A 20,369-nucleotide genomic window follows, 5' to 3' on the forward strand; every position below is an offset into this window, starting at 1 on the left:
TTAGACAGAGATGGTAGGTTGCTCACTGAGTGTAGGACCTATTCCTCTGTCCAATATTGTTGACAGTTAGACACTCAGCGTTACGTTAGACAGACATGGTAGGTTGCTCACTGAGTGAAGGACCTATTCCTCTGTCCAATATTGTTGACAGTTAGACACCCAGCGTTACGTTAGACAGAGATGGTAGGTTGCTCTCTGAGTGTAGGACTTATTCCTCTGTCCAATATTGTTGACAGTTAGACACCCAGCGTTACGTTAGACAGACATGGTAGGTTACTCGTTACGTTAGACAGACATGGTAGGTTACTCACTGAGTGTAGGACCTATTCCTCTGTCGAATATTGTTCACAGTTCGACACCCAGCGTTACGTTAGACAGAGATGGTAGGTTGCTCTCTGAGTGTAGGACCTATTCCTCTGTCGCAATATTGTTCACAGTTCGACACCCAGCGTTACGTTAGACAGAGATGGTGGACACGCTGTGTTCGGCGCCTGATGTCTAAGTAGAAATTAAGCGCATTAGTCTACGTGTTATGAGATAATATTAAATCACAAATGAACGCGTTTCTAGATCGATTAAAACACCAATATTCCAGTTGGAAGAGAACACCACCAGCATGCCAACAGTCATTGTTGGGAGCAAACAAAAAAACCGTAAGAAAGAAACAATTGCGGGACTAAGCATTTTGAAAATCAAAGCTATTACAATGTAAGAAAATGCGAGGCAATTGTGGGAAGACATACCGGTTGATGTTGGCAACATCAGGGCGAGTAACTCTCAGGAAATAACTTCCAATTCGTATTTACTGTTCGACCGAACAGATACAGTGGGGGCGGTATTGATTTGTAGATTGAGGCCGGGCTCTTTTCTATCAGAAGACATCTGAAACCGTTCCCCAGGTTCATTCTTAAGGAATAAAGTAATTAACGGCTATCGGAAGCGACCAACTGTGGGCTATCTGTAGACACGGGTTTATGTGATGCGACTGTTCATGCAGCTGCACTGAGGGGACGGCTTGGTCACTCACGCCGGCCAGGAATTTTCCCGGAGACCCCCCGCCATCATCACACTGTCACGGTCCCTGGGTCAAGCAATCAGCTGATTATTGGGCACGCGACGACACGTGTGGATGTCGTCCCTCCTCTCCAATGTCAACAAAGAACATTTGCATCCCGCATTCTTTATTGTAAAGTAGCCAGGCGTACAATGTCAATAGCCACATTGGCTGTCTGTCACGGATGAGGGCGCTGGTTGTTGTGCATCGACATCACTGATGATTAAACGTGATCACAAACAGGGCAGCTCGTATTCCAACAAAGGCTCGTCCAACTGCTCCCCTTATCTCACAAATCAAGGAAACAGTAATAGCATATAAACAATCATGAATTCGTGGAAAAAATGTATTAATAATGGACTTTGTGATCCGCTTCCTCGCCAGTAACAATAACTACCAGAAAGGCAAACGAAGGTAAGATGTCAGGTGGGATTGCCCCATTGTAAGGTCTTCCCGAATAAAGCCAGCTTGGCACTGTGGCTAATGTTAGAATTGTGGTAATGTAGAAGCCACGCATCACAATTGCCCCAGGTGGGATTGATTTATGCACGGCCATCAAAGCAATGATTCACGGAATATTTCCAGGTACCAAATTATTTTAAGGATTTGGTTGACTTGTCGCAAATTATCCCGATGAATTATAAACTACCACAGTGACCACTCTAACGATACATGATGGCACATATTTCCTGTCATGACTTCACATCGCCATCTGAATCTGTGCAGTTGGCATTATCATTTCCAAACCAATTTCTCGACAAATACTGCATTTTCTCGTCCAAATATCAATGCTGCCGTCCTTTTGGAACATAATTTGTGATTTACTTTATACCTGTGAGATACGACCATACCACATGCATTACTCACGCCTTATTTGAATCTGGCACAAAGTTGAAAAATAATTATTCATATCTGTATTTAAGGTGTGCGTGCGTGTGTATATGCGTGTGCGTGTGTGCGCGCGCGTGTGCGTGCGTGCGTGCGTGTGTGTGTCCCCCATATTGAACGGCCTACCTTTGAACATATTGGGCAGCCCACAGTGATAGTCTACTCAACATGTATTTTTCTCAAAAATTAAATACACCAACAAATACATACACCTGCAAGGAAAGGAAATCCTCCATCGCCCGGGGCGGTCTTAACAATAGAGTTTTCCGACTTAGTCAAAGCAGATATCCTTTATAACCGAGCTCGACATAACAGATGTTCGCTATATACGACTTCATCACAGGTGTTCGATACAAGCGCTGTCATGACATTTCAATGATAAACTAATGCAGAAGGTTGTGAGGGGAAATGGTGGTTGATGGAGCGAATGCCACGAGCAGGATCCAGCGTTAGTGACTTAACAGACTGGGAGGAAACGTGAAGTAAGGATGTTGTGGTACTGTCACGGGAGGAGAGGGACGAGGGAGAGAAAGGGTAACTGTTCCCAGGGTATTGCAGCTATTGTCAATTGTAGCACCAAAGACGAGAGTACACCAACCACCAAAATGAATCTATAAACTCGGGCGGATACCGTCGATCTGGCCGGTACTGTTTTGCAGGAGTCCGGTTTTAACAAGTTCCAGGTTAACGAGATATGTGTACGGGTATTTTGTCCTTTGGTTATGTATATACAAGGATGTCCGCAATAACCGTGTCCCAACCGGACAAAATTTCTTTGGACATAATCCCACCCCAAAATGACCAACAAGGGGTCCCACTGTACACACTAATGTAATTTGATACAGTACATAACAGTGTAACTTGATACAGTTTATCAACAGTCAGGTAGCAGCAGCTTCAACAATGGCCACCAATCAGAACTTTGAACTGCTCCTCGTTTGTTTGATATTTCTGTTCATAATCTGCGATATGAAAAGGAAATATACTTCTCTATTCTGTCAAGTCATGCTTAAGAACACTTCATTACGTTCTATGTATTGCCGTCATAACGTTACAACATAAATGGGTTTATGGCGAAGATGCTCGTTTTGTTTCTGTGTGAACTTCAAGTCGGCCATAACGTTGTTATAATCCGCCGTCAAGACCTTTGAGGGCAACAATCAAACAACGCCTGTAACGTATACACTTGTATTATCTACGTAAGTTTATGACTCATTGTTCGTGTCCAATAACAATAAACGTTTCAAGAGTCAGGTTATGTAACAGTACACATGATCGGGTTATCCGGATACTGCCGACCACCTTCACTGCCACAGGTGGCAGGTCGGTTATATCATTTATTGCGCTCATCCGGTTGAAAGTATTATCATTTTGCAGGTTACGGAAATGTCGCGGATGGAAACTGTCGTATTTCGGTTAATGTGTTAACTGTCTTATTTTCATTGTGGACGAGCGTTGTTGAAATGTTAAAGTCTTTGTTGAAATGTTAAAGTTAATAGTGTGTATGCGTCAGCCGCTGGGGGAGGCGGAAGAGGTGGGCGTCCTATACACTGGAATATACTGGGCTGGGGTTACGACGTGAAGAATATACAATCATACACAAGAGCGCGCTCGCACTCACATACACACAGAACTCTTCCTACACACACACACACACACACACACACACACACGCACGCACGCACGCACACATATAGTCTGTCATACAGACCCTCAAGCAAATATATCCAAGATATCCTACGCAAGTCTAGAAAACATGGTAAGTCTAGATTTCCACAGCTTCAGGAAGTCTCAGGGCTCCTTTTCATTATATTTATTTGTTTTCACTATGAGATTTTTTCTGTAAAATATCTTCATTTCAGAGACTAGTTGTTAGTTTAACACACATACAAACAGTAACGTAATGCTAGACTAACACTATATAGTCTCTGAATATATATAATTCTGATACAACCAAACAACTTTTTAATTGAAAAGGAGCCCAAGTGAGATGGGAGTCTCAGGACCTGAGGACGTCTAGACTTGCTTCGTTTACAGATTTAGTATTGCCGAAATGGCCTGGCAGAAGGGGAAATAATGTGGTTCAGGGACTGTGAGATAAACTTCGGCGATGTGAGCGACCCGGGATTCGTGTCGTGTTACAGAGCGAGTTGAGTTTTCGCTGATCTTTTCATTCGGCGGGCCCCTCCACCGTCACAGCACAGCCACCCCCTCCCACAACAGAAAGCCTTCTACTTAGAAACCTGTATACACGATCTGTTTACGTACTCATTAATACAACTTTGGTTAAATAAGAATTATTTAAACTTGTGTATGGTAATGAATTTTAACCGTTTATCAACGAGCTAGTTAACGTAAATCAGGTATATAAATATCGATTCAAAACGAGCCGTGTTTGAACAAGGGAGCTGTATGAACTCGGGTACACGACGTCAAGCTCAATATCGTGAATAATCGGGAAATGCACAATCACGACAGACGATATGCCGTCTTTGTTTAACGTTCCCAAATGTAAAGTGGCTAAACTGAAGAAAAAGAAATAAACTGATGCGTGGGGCGTTCAGTTGTTTCGTTTATATTTCATTAATAGGCTGATACATTAAACATTGGGCTGCTCTTCCACTGCAGTGCTGTATAACAATAGCCGTTACACTGAAGCAGAGGCAGGAGTGGTCGAGTGAGCAATCGCTAGGGTACAGCCATCAATTCATATGTATCAAGTAACCATGGCGATTCGATTTCGGCGTGTTCAGTTCAAATTCAATTCGGTTAAATCATACTGCGGCGTAGTCTGCCATGACCGGACAGCGGACCACGGAGAAGCGGCGATGTTTCACACGTCTTATATTAACTTTTATAAAAGTTCAACTGAACATCGATCTCGACGACTAAAGCCCGGATCGTGCGCTGTCTTCCGTTAGTTAGCCATTCCGAGTGTTGCAACACGAATACATGTGTCATGCAGTATGGTCGATTTCACTCGTCCGGCTTCTGATTGGCTCGGAACTCCTCAACACATTAATCAATTCCTCACAGACACGTGCTCGCTAGCGCTTCTGTTTCTGTAGTAAAGAAGACTTTGTGTTGTGTACGAGGGTGTATGCTAGCTCTCCAAGAATGTCATTTCCCACAATAAACTCTATCCGCGTAGCATTGGTGAGAAAAGCGAAGCGACACAGTTATCGCTGAGCCTCTGAATGTGCGCTGCCAATCCCGTCACCCCGCGATGCGAGCGCTCTATTCAAGTCATTTGAGATAGTCTATTGAGGGAGTTCAGACACTAGTAAGCTGTGCTCGCCGTGAAATGGGTGCTTGTATGTTTGACCACGCGGAGGTATCGCTTATGGATATTACAGAACTCACGAAACCTCACGGAAATTACCGCAGTGGAAAATTGACTTAATCACTGTTGGCATTAAGTGGATACGGGCCCGCAGAAGGAGGGAAACCGACGCTAGATTACCCACCGATATCTATCCGAGTCGGCGGTGCACGTGAAATAGACAGGCGAACGGCGTGCAATTGTCATGGAGCGATTTAACTTGGAAAACACGTACCACGGGGATTGTTTGTGAAATCTACATGTTGTGGATCTGGTCTGCTATGGAACCTTAATGGTGCTATATTCTGTGGTTGTCCGTTTCAGTCATGGAGTACCGCGTGGATGTACTGCTTCTCATAGCGTTCATATCGGAAACTATAACAGGTGAGGCATATGTGTTGAAGACTGTCACCGCTAGTTAATGTTCATGTCAATTACACCACATGTATCCCAACTACCCGTCATGTCTGTCATTGCACGATGACTGGAACTTATTTCACTTTCAGCGCATGATTGATAGATGTTGTAGTGATCAGGCATGTTGGCCTTAACTCGATAGATGAGCTCCTCACAAAGACATGCTGCTTGTTAACGAGATCTGACACCCTGCTGCCAGTGGGACGACAGTTTGAATTATCTTAAAATTATGGAAAATTGACTGACAGATGCACGCATTGGTTTTGCTGTTGTGAGACTGCTTCCATTTAGTATGTCTGTAGCTGCCAGGAAAACATTATTTACCTTCAGAATCGCCGTGAATAATCCACAGGTTATAGGCGTGCATATGTGAATCGGAATGTTGATAGATGATATATTTTAATTTAAGAATCATCCCCCATGACGTCCTTTTGTTCATGTATGTAGGTCGGTATACGCTGACACAAACACGGACACAGACACACTCAGAGACACATACACACACAGACACAAACACAGACACACTCAGAGACACATACACACAGGCACAGACACACTCAGAGACACACACACAGACACAAACACAGACACACTCAGAGACACATACACACAGACACACTCAGAGACACACACACAGACACACTCAGTGACACACAGAGACACACACACACACACACACATATATATATAATAACCGTATTAAAACATAAACACAACGGGGGATGATTCTGAGAAGATAAAACATATCTGAGATCAATGGCGTTCATTTTCATAACGATATCTGGATCATTAATCAAACAAAATCAACTGGTTATCGGTGAAGTTTTATCATTTATTCGTAATGACACGGTCGATATTGATGTTACTTCCTTGAATATTGGCGAATGGAAATCATATTTGTCTGCAGCATTTCAGAGGTATAGACTTTCAGTCGGCGCTGAATTTGTGATATTCAGCGACGCTCCGTACATTCTAGTGTATTGAAAACATTCGGTATGGCGTGGTCGACCTCAATAAGGGTCATCTACTGAAAAAAAACCAAAACATATGGCTTTAGTTGTCACAGCGTGAGAACAATCTCAGATTACAGAAAACATTCTTTTCTCTTATTGAAATCATTTCTTCGTTTGTAAACCTGCGAGGGTGTAACAAGTGCCTTATTATTATGTATGGAGTTCAACAGCCAGGACCCAAGTGGTTCAACTCGCCAGTTTAATCTGTATACGGACACAAGCCACTGGGCTTATTATAGACTTTACTTAAGTCGCTGGAATTAAGATATTGTGTTGAGTAGGGATGTGTATTGGCAAATAAATTCTATTGCAATATATTGCGAGTCATGTACCCATATTGCGATACGTATTGCGATATATTGGGAACTTTAGTGTTTGACACTGAGTGACACTAATTGGGCATGTCAATCCTATTTTCTACATCAAAGTCCCTAACATATATGTTATGCTTCTGATAACAGCAATTTCAAAATTAGGTTGCATAGTCAGGGATTCTATTTTCTTTTTTTATACAATTATAGTATTACAGTATGCCGTTCGGTCACTGAATAACGAAGGGAAACATTTGTTGTGAGTGAAAGTTAGATTTTAATTTAAACCATTTAGATACTAGTAATCACAAACAAATTCCTTTGTGTTCTTTAACCAATACACCGGTTCTCAGAAAAATATATATTGCAAAACGTATCGTTTGAAAAGCGTATTGCGATATACCGGTATATCGGTAATACCGTGCAGTCCTAGTTGTATGTGATACATAATACAATGGAGCCCAGGTAACACTGCTCTGAAGAACTGAAAGTTTACCAAAGTATTGAAGACTTGGGGGATGTGTCTGACATGTTTGTTTCTTGCTCCGTGTCACAGCACTCTCAGGGATGAAGCTAAACATGTATGACATCTTAGCATTATATCTTCCAAAGATTTGTAACTCCTTAGTCCCGGCAAACAATGAGGTGCTTTCTGTCCGAATTCTTAGCGTGCAGCAGGATCCGCTGCTGGTAGGCTCGAACCCAGATGCTTCTGTAATGACTCAGCACTATTAGTTACATGGTATCAATAACTTTACGAATGTGACCATTTGTAATCTGCATCTGTTGGGGTCTCTATCCCACCTGAAGATTGTTGAAATCGGCGTTAATTCAACTTACTCAGTTGACGTGACGTCATTAATGTGTAGCGTGACCCCGACAGATTATATGTCTCATTGGAAGCAATATACAGTGGAATTCAAAGGTAAGCCGCTGCTCGTGTAACGCTAATGTGTCCTGGCAAACAAAACCAATATATTGAGCCGGGTATATGCGAGATTGACACTTGGCTATTGACACGCCTAACCGTTCCTTTGAACATGACATTTTGCGACACTTGTCTCTTTCAGTCTTGCTAGGTATTCCTGCGTATTGATGCCCTCAGCTTGAATGAAACACCCAGTATAAATATGGTGTACAACTGCTTGCCCATTGATCGCTATAGTGTCATGTACAACGCAAACATACATTGCTTGATAGCTTGGGTACACCAACACATAGAACACATATGTCGGTCTGAGCGTCTTTTCCATGGCAGATCTATTTTCCTGTTTTTGTCCTTGCATATTTCGATAACTAATTCCAAGATGGGTTACATTAATTCATATGCCGAGAAAGTAACGTTACGTTATGACTGCAGCTGATATCCTCATGTATATGTCAACTGGGCGGTGGTTGGAGGTGCCTGACCTTCCAAGGCTGACAACCATGGCGTAACGCGATAATGTCAAGGTTTAGGCACAGGGCATATGTATTATCGTCACGTGTTTAATTGTTGCGAAATGAAAACAGCGATAATTATGTGAGTAAATGTAACTGAATCAGAATGAGGCCAGATTCCTAGATTACAGCGCTAACGACACAGCGCGAAGAAGCCAGTCAGCATCAGTAACTCATAGACGGTTTATTACCACTCATAACTGGGTGATACTGATTCCGCGAGAGGATGGTACACAGCCCGTTTATCTAAATATAGCACATCCTTTAGTTTCATTTACACATGACATGTTCCACAGCTGAAATATTCACGATTGGCTATGATCAGTAATTATACACAACAGTACGTACTTACACTTATGTTGAATGAGTCAGTGATACACGTTGCCGTGCAGGGTACTCAGTGGTACAGGATAGTATATAAGGATACGCGTTGCTACACAGCAATACATAGGAAATACATACGTATTGGTACCCATTGATAAACGGTGACACACATGCTATACATGTTGCACACACTGTTATAGAGTGACACATATCAGTACGAAAGTATGTAAATTGATACACACCGATAAACGGGTATATTGGCACGATATGAGAGTTATGGGTTTTGAAAATTTATTGAAGTTATGAATTTCGAATATTTGCTTGGTTTTTCGTTGTTATCAAACATAACCCTTCAGGAAAATATGCTGCGTGCACTCGGTGATTCGTTTTTGAAAACGCGATATATGCACAGCTATATCAACACATGCAGAGGTTCAAAGGATATGATGTATTGACCGACATTGGCAGCAGCTGCAGCAGCGAGTGTTTCCGCTGTATCCACACACATAGCTTGTACGAGCATCTGATGAGGACGCACGGTATAAACGATTCTAACACAATGCAAATACATCGGCAGTTGACCTTGACTGGGTCTTGGCGTTCACTCACGTCCATCCAGGTTTATTTGACTGATGTTTACCTTGGATGTGTTTTACACTACTGCTAATCTACTACTACATGATCTAAACATGCACACTTTCGACTTCCTGTTGTCTGATGTCATTATAGACAGTTCGCCGATTTTCTTGTTCCATTGACAACCAGGATACAATTTCTATGCAAATTCCATACATAATTTCGACGAGATCAACTCTGGATTACCCTCCCAAACGTAACACTGAATATAATGACTCGATGGGTATTATCTCCTTGAAAACATATCACAAAACCACAGCCGGCTAAATGTCTTTCTCTAATAGCAATAACGTGCTTCTAAATGTATCCAATCAGCTTTGATTTGACACTGCAGATGCTGGACTTTACTGAACAATGAAAGTGGCACCTATATAGTTAAATACCAATCAGCTCCAATCTAGAAATAGTAATAAGCAAAGATCCAGTTGTTTAAGACCACTTTAAGATGAATGTTTGTGGCTTTACTAATGTATATGATATTTGAACCAGGTAAATTACTGCAGGACAAGGTAAATACTGGCCACATTTGCACAAATTAATCATCCTGTTCATGGTCACAAGATCATACCAACCGACGTATTTGCATATGTGTATGGACTCATTGTTTCCTATTATCAGAAGCGAGTGGCAGGAAGACGATTTCTGCTTGCGAAAATCGAAGCAGACTAATGTGGATGGTCTAACCGAACAATGGTCAACGTCAGGTGGCTACAAATGTCAGAGTGTGATGGATAGGCTGTGGGTGCGATACTGACACTGGCACAGTTATCTATGGTTTTCGAGGGTCACAGCATTGAGGTGGGATAGGTCCCTTAGAAACCTTGTCCAAGTGACCGATCTCTGACGTCATGTTAACCCACTAGCGTCTGCATTCGCAGGACCACCATAAAAAGCAGATTGCGTTCTGCTTCGTTCACATTGCGTCGTTACTCGTTAGTATCATAAGTCTACATATAAACGTTACGATCGTAGTGCTAAAGCTGTCGTAAGTCTACATATAAACGTTACGATCGTAGTGCTAAAGCTGTCGTAAGTCTATATATAACGTTACGATCTATATGTCGTAAGTCTATATATAACGTTACGATCGTTGTACCTGTCGTAAGTCTATATATAACGTTACGATCGTTGTACTAAGGCTGTCGTAAGTCTATATATAACGTTACGATCGTTGTACTAAGGCTGTCGTAAGTCTATATATAACGTTACGATCGTTGTACTAAGGCTGTCGTAAGTCTATATATACGTTAACGTTACGATCGTTGTAACGTTACGATCGTTGTACTGAGGCTGTCGTAAGTCTATATATAACGTTACAATCGTTGTACTAAGGCTGTCGTAAGTCTATATATAACGTTACGATCGTTGTACTAAGGCTGTCGTAAGTCTATATATAAACGTTACGATCGTTGTACTAAGGCTGTCGTAAGTCTACATATAAACGTTACGATCGTTGTACTAAGGCTGTCGTAAGTCTGCATATAAACGTTACGATCGTTGTACTAAGGCTGTCGTAAGTCTATATATAAACGTTACAATCGTTGTACTAAGGCTGTCGTAAGTCTACATATAAACGTTACGATCGTTGTACTAAGGCTGTCGTAAGTCTACATATAAACGTTACAATCGTTGTACTAAGGCTGTCGTAAGTCTGCATATAAACGTTACGATTGTTGTACTAAGGCTGTCGTAAGTCTTCATTACATATAAACGTTCCGATCGTAGTGCTAAGACTTCCGTAAGTGCATATATAAACGTTTCGATCGTAGTGCTAAGTCTACATATAAACGTTTCGGCTGTCCTAAGTCGACATATACGTTTCGATCGTTCCAGTCGACATATAAACGTTCCAGTGGAACTAGCTAAACGATCGATTTTGAAACGGGTCTAGGAAGTCCATCACTGACACCATGTCAAATATGCTCTCCTGCAGTGGTTCCGTTGTCATCATCGTTGGCCTCAACGGTAGTGGTAAACAAGGCTGTTTACTGGGAAAATCACATGTCCTTACATGATAGCCATAGGCGAGTATACAGAAGGCAGCATGAAGGTTTTCACCGTATTGCTGTAGTGAGGGTGGTTCCCTCATAATCTGGGTTGGTGTAGGTACTTCAAGGACATGACCAGCATATTGACCACACGTTGTTGTAGGGGATCACACGTCACAAGAGACGAGGTACTGGCATGATATGTGACACTGTTCACGAGGACGAAGCGTCAAGATCGTAAATCACGTTCTCAACGCGGTAACATTGTCAACGCCTTTATTCAGCAAAACTGAAAACGCAATATCAGGCCTACCAAAGAAATCTTTCCCACTGTGCAGAAAAACGCTGAATGGTCCACAGTAATCATGGAAATAGCAACATAAACATAATACCTCGCTACTGAAACAGTAAAATCGGTAACTTTAAATCGCTAAGACTGGATAAAAAACGATTTTGCGCATGCGCACATGGAAGAGGAAGTCTCGACCCTATGTTGACATTTTCCAGGTTGGACAAAAGTTACATTCCCCTTTTAAAGTATTTCAGTTGTGTTATTTGGCATTTATCGTAATGATACTTGTGTGCACACATGTTTAGTTTACATTCCGTTCGTATGAAATGATTGACAGCAATCATTTCGACATATTCAATACTTTTTCTACGCGAGGCGATTCACGGTTGCTAGGAAATTTGAAAGAAGCGCCGATCGTAATGCGCATGCGCAGTAGAGGTCAAAGTTCGCTGATACAAAAATGTTGCAGTTTCATCGTCTTTCGTTGCCGTTTTTACTGTTTCAGTAGCGAGGCATTATGTTTATGTTGCTATTTCCACGTTTAATGTGAATGTTTCTGCGTTTTTCTGCACAGTGGGAAAGTTTTCTTTGGTAGGCCTGAATATGGAGTGACCGTCTTGTTCTCCTGCCTTTAGCTCTATCGAACATGTCTGGGATGAGCGGGGACGCCGTGTTTCCGGGAGCCATGATCCTGGGTCTGTACGAACAGCTCTGCCCCGGGACGACATACCCCAGACCGTGATAGTGAACCTGGAACGTGAGAGCAAGGTGCACAGAGGGAATCGGAAGTAGAGATGGGTGCACCAGATAATGACTATATAAACGTCGCAGCGTTACAGCTGTTAATGTGAACATGATAGTACTGGATATCCACTGAACCATCCCAAGCACCAGAGACCTATTACATATTCTTATTCTTATTTGTGTTACATTTTGAAATGAATGACAATGCATTAGGATTTATTCAATATGTTTCACTTTTACACACACATACACACACACACACACACACACACACACACACACACACACACACACACACACACACACACACACACACACACACACACACACACACACACACACATACACACACTAATATATATACTATACAATGTGTTCAACATGTGTATTATTAAGTGTATCGTGGGTATCACAGTTAATCAATATATATCAGGTTACAGTCTGTATTACGACCTCACGAAAGTTGCGTGGAGTAAACATAGAGGGCGTTTAAGACGACAGCTGCAGGTTGCGGCACACTCGTTACTATGCAATAGAAGGCCTCATTTACTGTAGATGTACCATTTATACGGTCGCATTTGTTACTACTGAGGAAGTGGAAAGGCGTCTAGTACATGTTCTGCTCAACTATAAATACATGTTTATGCCACATGCTGCTATAACGAAGGAAAAAAGTAAAGGAACATCAATTATGGGAGCATGTTTGTTAGGTTGTGTTTGACTTCACTGTACTAACCTTTCACTTTGTGTCTTATCAACGTGGAACACCTTCATTGAACTAAACTTTGATCCACAATCCCTGGTTTTCATCGTCCCTGTGTATAGCATGTAATCAGTACGGTCGGGATAATGTGACTCTCGTTATGACGGCTATCAGCACCATATTCAAAGAATGCGATGTAGTTGTTCAAAAATGCATGGAAAAGAACTTTTCGCTTTTGGAAGATTCTGCTAATTTAGTTTTTTTAATTCCTCCCAGTGCAGATGTACTTTTCCAACAGGATTTAACCGCTCACAAAGTATTCTGATTATCGTTAAACAAGTACGACATGCGCAAGAACATATTCTAGATTGAGAAATATTGACTCAACTGTTTAATATTCAGTTACTTTCACCTTTCATATTAGCTGATCCATCAGTCAATGTTTTGAATTTGAAAAACATGAAACAATCAGTCATGTGGCCAAATGTATATATCCAGAACAACACCTTAATATCATTGTATATCATGTCTTTACATCCAAATATCTCCCAACAATCAGTCATGTTGCCAAATGTATATTTCCAGAACAACACCTGAATATCATTCTATCATGTCTTTACATCCAAATATCTCCCAACAATCAGTCATGTTGCCAAATGTGTATATCCAGCCTTAATATCACTGTATCATGTCTTTACATCCAATATCTCCCAACAATCAGTCCAAATGTGTATATCCAGAACAACACCTTAATATCATTCATCATCAATATCATGTCTTTACATCCAAATATCTCCCAACAATCAACAAATGTGTATATCAGAACAACACCTTAATATCATGTTGCCAAATGTGTATATCCAGAACAACACCTTAATATCATTGTATATCATGTCTTTACATCCAAATATCTCCCAACAATCAGTCATGTTGTCAAATGTGTATATCCAGAACAACACCTTAATATCATTGTATATCATGTCTTTACATCCAAATATCATCCAACAATCAGTCATGTTGTCAAATGTGTATATCCAGAACAACACCTTAATATCATTGTATATCATGTCTTTACATCCACATACCAGCCAACAATATCTCCCACCTTAATACAATCAGTCATGTCATGGTCAAATGTGTATATCAGAACAACACCTTAATATCATTGTATATATGTCTTTACATCCAAATATCTTTACATCAACATGCCATCTATCCAACAATCATTATAGTCATGTCCAAATACCAAATGTTGCCATATCCAGAACAACACCTTAATATCATTGTATATCATGTCTTTACATCCAAATATCTCCCAACAATCAGACATGTTGCCAAATGTGAATACCCAGAACAGCACCTCAATATCATTATATCATGTCTTTACATCCACATACCATCCAACAATCAGCCATGTTGCCAAATGTGTATATCCAGAACAACACCTTAATATCATTGTATATCATGTCTTTACATCCAAATATCTCCCAACAATCAGTCATGTTGCCAAATGTGTATATCCAGAACAACACCTCCAAAATATCATTGTATATCATGTCTTTACATCCAAATATCTCCCAACAATCAGTCATGTTGCCAAATGTGTATATCCAGAACAACACCTTAATATCATTGTATATCATGTCTTTACATCCAAATATCTCCCAACAATCAGTCATGTTGCCAAATGTGTATATCCAGAACAACACCTTAATATCATTGTATATCATGTCTTTACATCCAAATATCTCCCAACAATCAGTCATGTTGCCAAATGTGTATATCCAGAACAACACCTTAATATCATTGTATCATGTCTTTACATCCAAATATCACCCAACAATCAGTCATGTTGCCAAATGTATATATCCAGAACAACACCTTAATATCATTGTATATCATGTCTTTACATCCAAATATCATCCAACAATCAGTCATGTTGCCAAATGTGTATATCCAGAACAACACCTTAATATCATTGTATCATGTATATACATCCACATACCAGCCAACAATCAGTCATGATGCGAAATATTCATATCTGGATAACATTCATTTCAGTCATGTTTCGATGTCTTCATATGTAAACAACACCCAAGCACCAGTCATGTTGCCAAGTATTTGTTTCTGTTCCAAAAGAGGCGTTAAAGATTATTATTTCCATCGAAACACAGACATTGCCTATACGCCAGCCATCTGCGTGAAATTAACTTGGCCAACGATTCTCCGAGGATGTCACATCTCTGGTATACAGTCGTGATTTATGTATTGTGCCTGTGCCAGACAGGGTGTAACATCTTCATGCGTATATCGAGGAGGAATTGTCCCCATGTGAATGTTAAGCACTCATATTTTACACAACACGAATGTTGCGGGCTCATGCATTGTTTCGTTTCATCATCATCAGGAAAGGTTTTGCCGATGATGGTTCACGGCAGGTATATCCCCAGAAAGAAATCTAAGCATATGTACACAGTAACAATGGGACGACAACTCGTGGTGCTACCTTCTTTATTAACACTAAGGGATATGTTTAGACTTGCTCCAAGGCTGTACTGAATGATAAGTCCATGGATGTATCGTAGCATCTATCAGGTCTCGACAGGCGAACAGTTTGAGAAGGACACCTGTCTTTTCTTGGGGAGAAACTGTTCGCTTTGACGTCTTTGCATATCATACAGAAGTGATACACATGAAGGGGGAAGTTTACAGATGTCAACTTCTTGTTCTCAGTGTTCATGTAATCCAGAAATAAATTAAACTAATAACCATTGCCTTAGGGACTTGTCCAGGACATATCTTGCGACACCAATGGTTGTAGGGTTGTACTGGTGGACATGGTACTATGGGTTGCAGGTGACACCCAGGCGCAATATATGACATATATCACACATTGTAAAGCGACGCGTACAGATTCAATATGCGGTACAAAGATGTTCCCGAGCACATGAACATTGTGAGTCACACCGACCAATTGACCACTTGACGGGAACCTTGGTGTGCAGGTTTGTCTGTCTGGGCGGGGAGTTTGAGGCACACACTACTCTGTAGCCGAGTAACCAGATTTAATGAAGCACGTGTTGACAACTCGCACTCTGTCATCGCGCTGTAAACTTCTAGCTGAGCATGGTGATTGCAGACATCACCTACATGACCACACTGAAGTGCAGGGGGACACAACCTTCACAATTCTCCGAGGCAACTGTTGGTTGTGCCGTAGTCTGTCTCACAGTCCCTGAACCACAGTAATTTCCCTACTGCCAAGCCCTCTCTGCAGTGCTAAAGCCCTAAATAAAGCAAGTCTAGATTTTCCCAGCTCCTTTTCAATATAAATGGGCTTGTTTGTTACTATCAAAATTATATATATTCAGAGACTAAGCCTTAGTCTAGTTGGGCCGGTAAGACGCTTTACTACAAGTAATAATAATAATATGTGTATTGATACCGCGCTGGATTCCATACAAAAGTGTGACTACAAGACACACAACATGTGTAATAAGCCAGTTGAAACCTTTGAGGATATGTTTGTTAGACACTGTTGCATTTTCTGAAGAGGAGTGTTTTAAGACACATTTGAAGGAATCAAGGAATGTTGTTAGTCTGAGTTCGAACGGCAGCTGGTTCCATAGTGTTGGAGCTCCATAACTACAAGGGCGGAAACCAAAGACTTTCAGTTTACGTCTTGGGATGACTAATAGATTGTGATCAGCTGATCGTAAGACTGTCGATGGAACATGTTTGGTCACCAACTCATTGAGGTAGTCAGGAGCAGTTTCATGATAGCACTGGTGGGCAAGACTCAGGATTTTATACTCCGCTCTTTTGGGCAACCAGTGTAAGGCTCGTAACACTGGGGAGATATGTTCTCTCTTGCACACGTTTTTGACAATGCGAGCTGTTGAGTCTTGTACTCTTTGTAGTTTTGAGATGAGTGTTTCTAGTATTAAGTTGTTGGCACTGTTGCGTGTTTCAATTTAAAAGGAACTTAGCGCTTGGCCTCAGACATGTGTACGAGTTTATATAAGATTCTCTAGTGGATGGCATAAACCATTATCTTGGTTGAGCGTAAACTACAAAGTTAACGAGACATATATACATGTTTCATCTATATGCATACGCGTATGTAGGCTGAGACGTCGAACCTCGTTATCTTAAACATTTAATCAGTAGGAGTTTGAAAACAAAATAGACCTCACACTTGTCTCTAATATAATACCCATTCCATTTTCTTGTCCAGGTTTATTTCCTGAAAATCTTTACAGCTTCATGACGTAATATCGGAGGCATGCACATTCAAACGAATCCACTTGTTTGAGCTGCCCCAGTCTGAGAGATTGAATTGTACCTGTTCATATCGCTGGGAGAAGCGACGGGGAAATCGTGTGTGTTATTTTGTCAGTCCCAGAGCTGCATTACCGCACCCCCGCACCCACATCCCATAGCCCTTTCTGCAATGCTGAAGCCCTTACTGAAGGAGGTCTAGTCTCACTCGCAGGCTCTGGATCTCCCTGGGGCTCCGCTTCAATTTAAAAGGAACTATTTCTTTCTATTTGTGTGTGTGTGTGTGTGTGTGTGTGTGTGTGAGAGTGTGTGTGTGTGAGTGTGTGTGTGTGTGTGTGTGTGTGTGAGTGTGTGTGTGTGTGTGTGTGTGTGTGTGTGTGTGTGTGTGTGTGTGTGTGTGTGAGAGTAGAGCATGGGTTGTGTTTGGGTTGGGGATGGGTGGGGTAGTTGTACTGCTGTAAGTTGTATCCCCCACAATGCACGCACTTACGTGTTTGTTTCTGAAAAGCTATGGGAACACGACACCCCTAATTACCTGCTTTACGTGATTGAATGGACGTAAGAGGACCCGAGAACTAACAGATTACTATTCTGGACAATGATCCTCCGACGTATGTTCTCCATTAGTTATTCGTTGGTATTCTGGCATTTAATAGTTTGACAATTTATACGACAAGTCGAGTATCATTACATGATAAATAGATTACGATAGAAGGCCTCGATGGCGTTCCTTAGCACGTCCGTCATGGAGTTAAGATAAACAAGGTAATTATCTACCTTTAAAGTCTGTTCTCTTCAGACACTGGAGTGTCAAATGTTCTCTCGTCCCTTAAGATACCTATCTGATGTTTGTTCTCTAGATTAACCGTTCTCTGTCAATCCTAGATCATTCAAACTGTCAATAGCGGCTGTTTGGTGGTCGCTGCAAATTGCACAGTAATCTACGGTGGTAATTTTGCCTGCCATCTAAATTCGTCCACATATTTGTCTTGTAGATAGCACTATTAGTATCTCCTCAGAGCGCAGTGCTGGCGTAGATCTATTTTAAGTGGATTCAAGGCAGATCAGCTGGGTAGGGAGTAAAAGTCAACACTAAACATTCTTATAGGGAATGTAATAACGAGCAGAAATGGAGTGGGCAGGTAGATAGGCCCGTCATCTGCATATATATGCAAGTGTCATGGCAAATTGTCAATTGAATACTCAACTGCTATAACCTTTCCCCGCCTTAAGATCTGTTTTGCTTTCAAGCAAACTGTTTGGTATGTAGGCGAATGGGTTTACTGGTGTCACCTTGCACGTGGTCGGGCTCTTCGATAACCGCGCGGTAAGAAGTTTCCACTCTCTGATTTGTCGGCTCTGCTCAGCCATATGATATCTGGATAAGTCGCCCGACAGGTTCTGTGGTACCCTCGCTGAGTAAATAGGTAGAGTGGTACAGCGTCGGATCCAGATAAGCACTCACACCAAGAAGTTAATAGCTTCTGGAACTATTTCCACTCTTACCACGTCTTTCTTTTACAGCTTATAATGCATGGCGTGTGGAGGCTGGAAAAAACAGCTTGAATATGACTCTTGATATATATGTCTTGAACGTTAAATGTTAAATATAACTTTTCATTACAGCTTGAGTGTTCACTTTGAAACATATCTACAAACATCTATGATATCAATTTCAACTTTGAAATATAACCATTTCTATAAGTATGTCTCGACTTTTAGCTTTTAAAAATCACTATTAATAACTGTCTTACATGTTCGCTTGTGATTATATTCATTCATTCGTTCATTCGTTCGTTCGTTCGTTCGTTCGTTCGTTCTTTCGTTCGTTCGTTCGTTCGTTCGTTCGTTCGTTCGTTCGTTCGTTCGTTCGTTCGTTCGTTCGTTCATTCATTCATTCATTCATTCTTCAGTCAATAACAGATGCTTTTGGAGAATAGACATGCAAAGTCATTTTATGAAATGACTAAAATCGGAACATATTAACAATAATAATGCATCTCTTTCTATACTCTTATGCAAATACAAATGTAGCACTTGGAATGTACATCGTTATCCATAGACAGTCTGTCTGTTTTGGGCTATGCAAACGATAAAATCTGGGTTGCTGACATAACGGTAAATTTGGCTAATCAGGGTATTACGTTAAAACAAAGTATAAAGGTCTTCCCGTTTATATAGATACAACAAGATATTGCTTCACCGAGTACACTCGTAGCGACCAGTCTGTGATTGCTGAAGAGGAGATGTTTCACACACGGTTTAACAGTAATGTACATTCAACAACTTCTGTATATGTCCTCGGCTATTTCCACCTTGCTGACTATTAGATGACTGGTAGTGTGTTCATACATCAGTCTTGAAGGTGTCGGTCACTGGTATATCTGGTGTGACTGGGGACTGATTGTGTTCATACATCAGTCTTGAAGGTGTCGGTCACTGGTATATCTGGTGTGACGTGGGGACTGATAATGTTCATACATCAGTCTTGAAGGTGTCGGTGACTGGTATATCTGGTGTGACGCGGGACTGATTGTGTTCATACATCAGTCTTGAAGGTGTCGGTGACTGGTATATCTGGTGTGACGCGGGACTGATTGTGTTCATACATCAGTCTTGAAGGTGTCGGTGACTGGTATATCTGGTGTGATGCGGGACTGATTGTGTTCATACATCAGTCTTGAAGGTGTCGGTGACTGGTATATCTGGTGTGACGCGGGACTGATTGTGTTCATACATCAGTCTTGAAGGTGTCGGTCACTGACCAGTATATCTGGTGTGACGCGGGACTGATTGTGTTCATACATCAGTCTTGAAGGTGTCGGTGACTGGTATATCTGGTGTGACGCGGGACTGATTGTGTTCATACATCAGTCTTGAAGGTGTCGGTCACTGGTATATCTGGTGTGACTGGGACTGATCAGTGTGTTCATACATCAGTCTTGAAGGTGTCGGT

General features: G+C 41.3%; 1 protein-coding gene across 2 annotated transcripts in view; it reads left to right on the forward strand.

Moving 5' to 3' along the window:
- The first annotated feature begins 4,901 nt into the window (after positions 1-4,901).
- The window catches only part of LOC124291852 (kin of IRRE-like protein 2), a 53,562-nt gene continuing 38,094 nt past the window's right edge, over positions 4,902-20,369 (forward strand). The window contains exon 1 of one of the 2 annotated variants that reach the window (XM_046728922.1): positions 4,902-5,648. In XM_046728922.1, the coding sequence (XP_046584878.1) occupies positions 5,591-5,648 (58 nt within the window). In that variant the 5' untranslated portion in view covers positions 4,902-5,590. The remainder of the gene's footprint in view (positions 5,649-20,369) is intronic. The other variant, XM_046728921.1, reaches the window with a different exon arrangement.

Source organism: Haliotis rubra, unplaced genomic scaffold (genome assembly GCF_003918875.1).
Source record: "Haliotis rubra isolate DU_JTF1 unplaced genomic scaffold, ASM391887v1 Scf50, whole genome shotgun sequence".
Lineage (NCBI taxonomy): Eukaryota > Metazoa > Mollusca > Gastropoda > Lepetellida > Haliotidae > Haliotis > Haliotis rubra.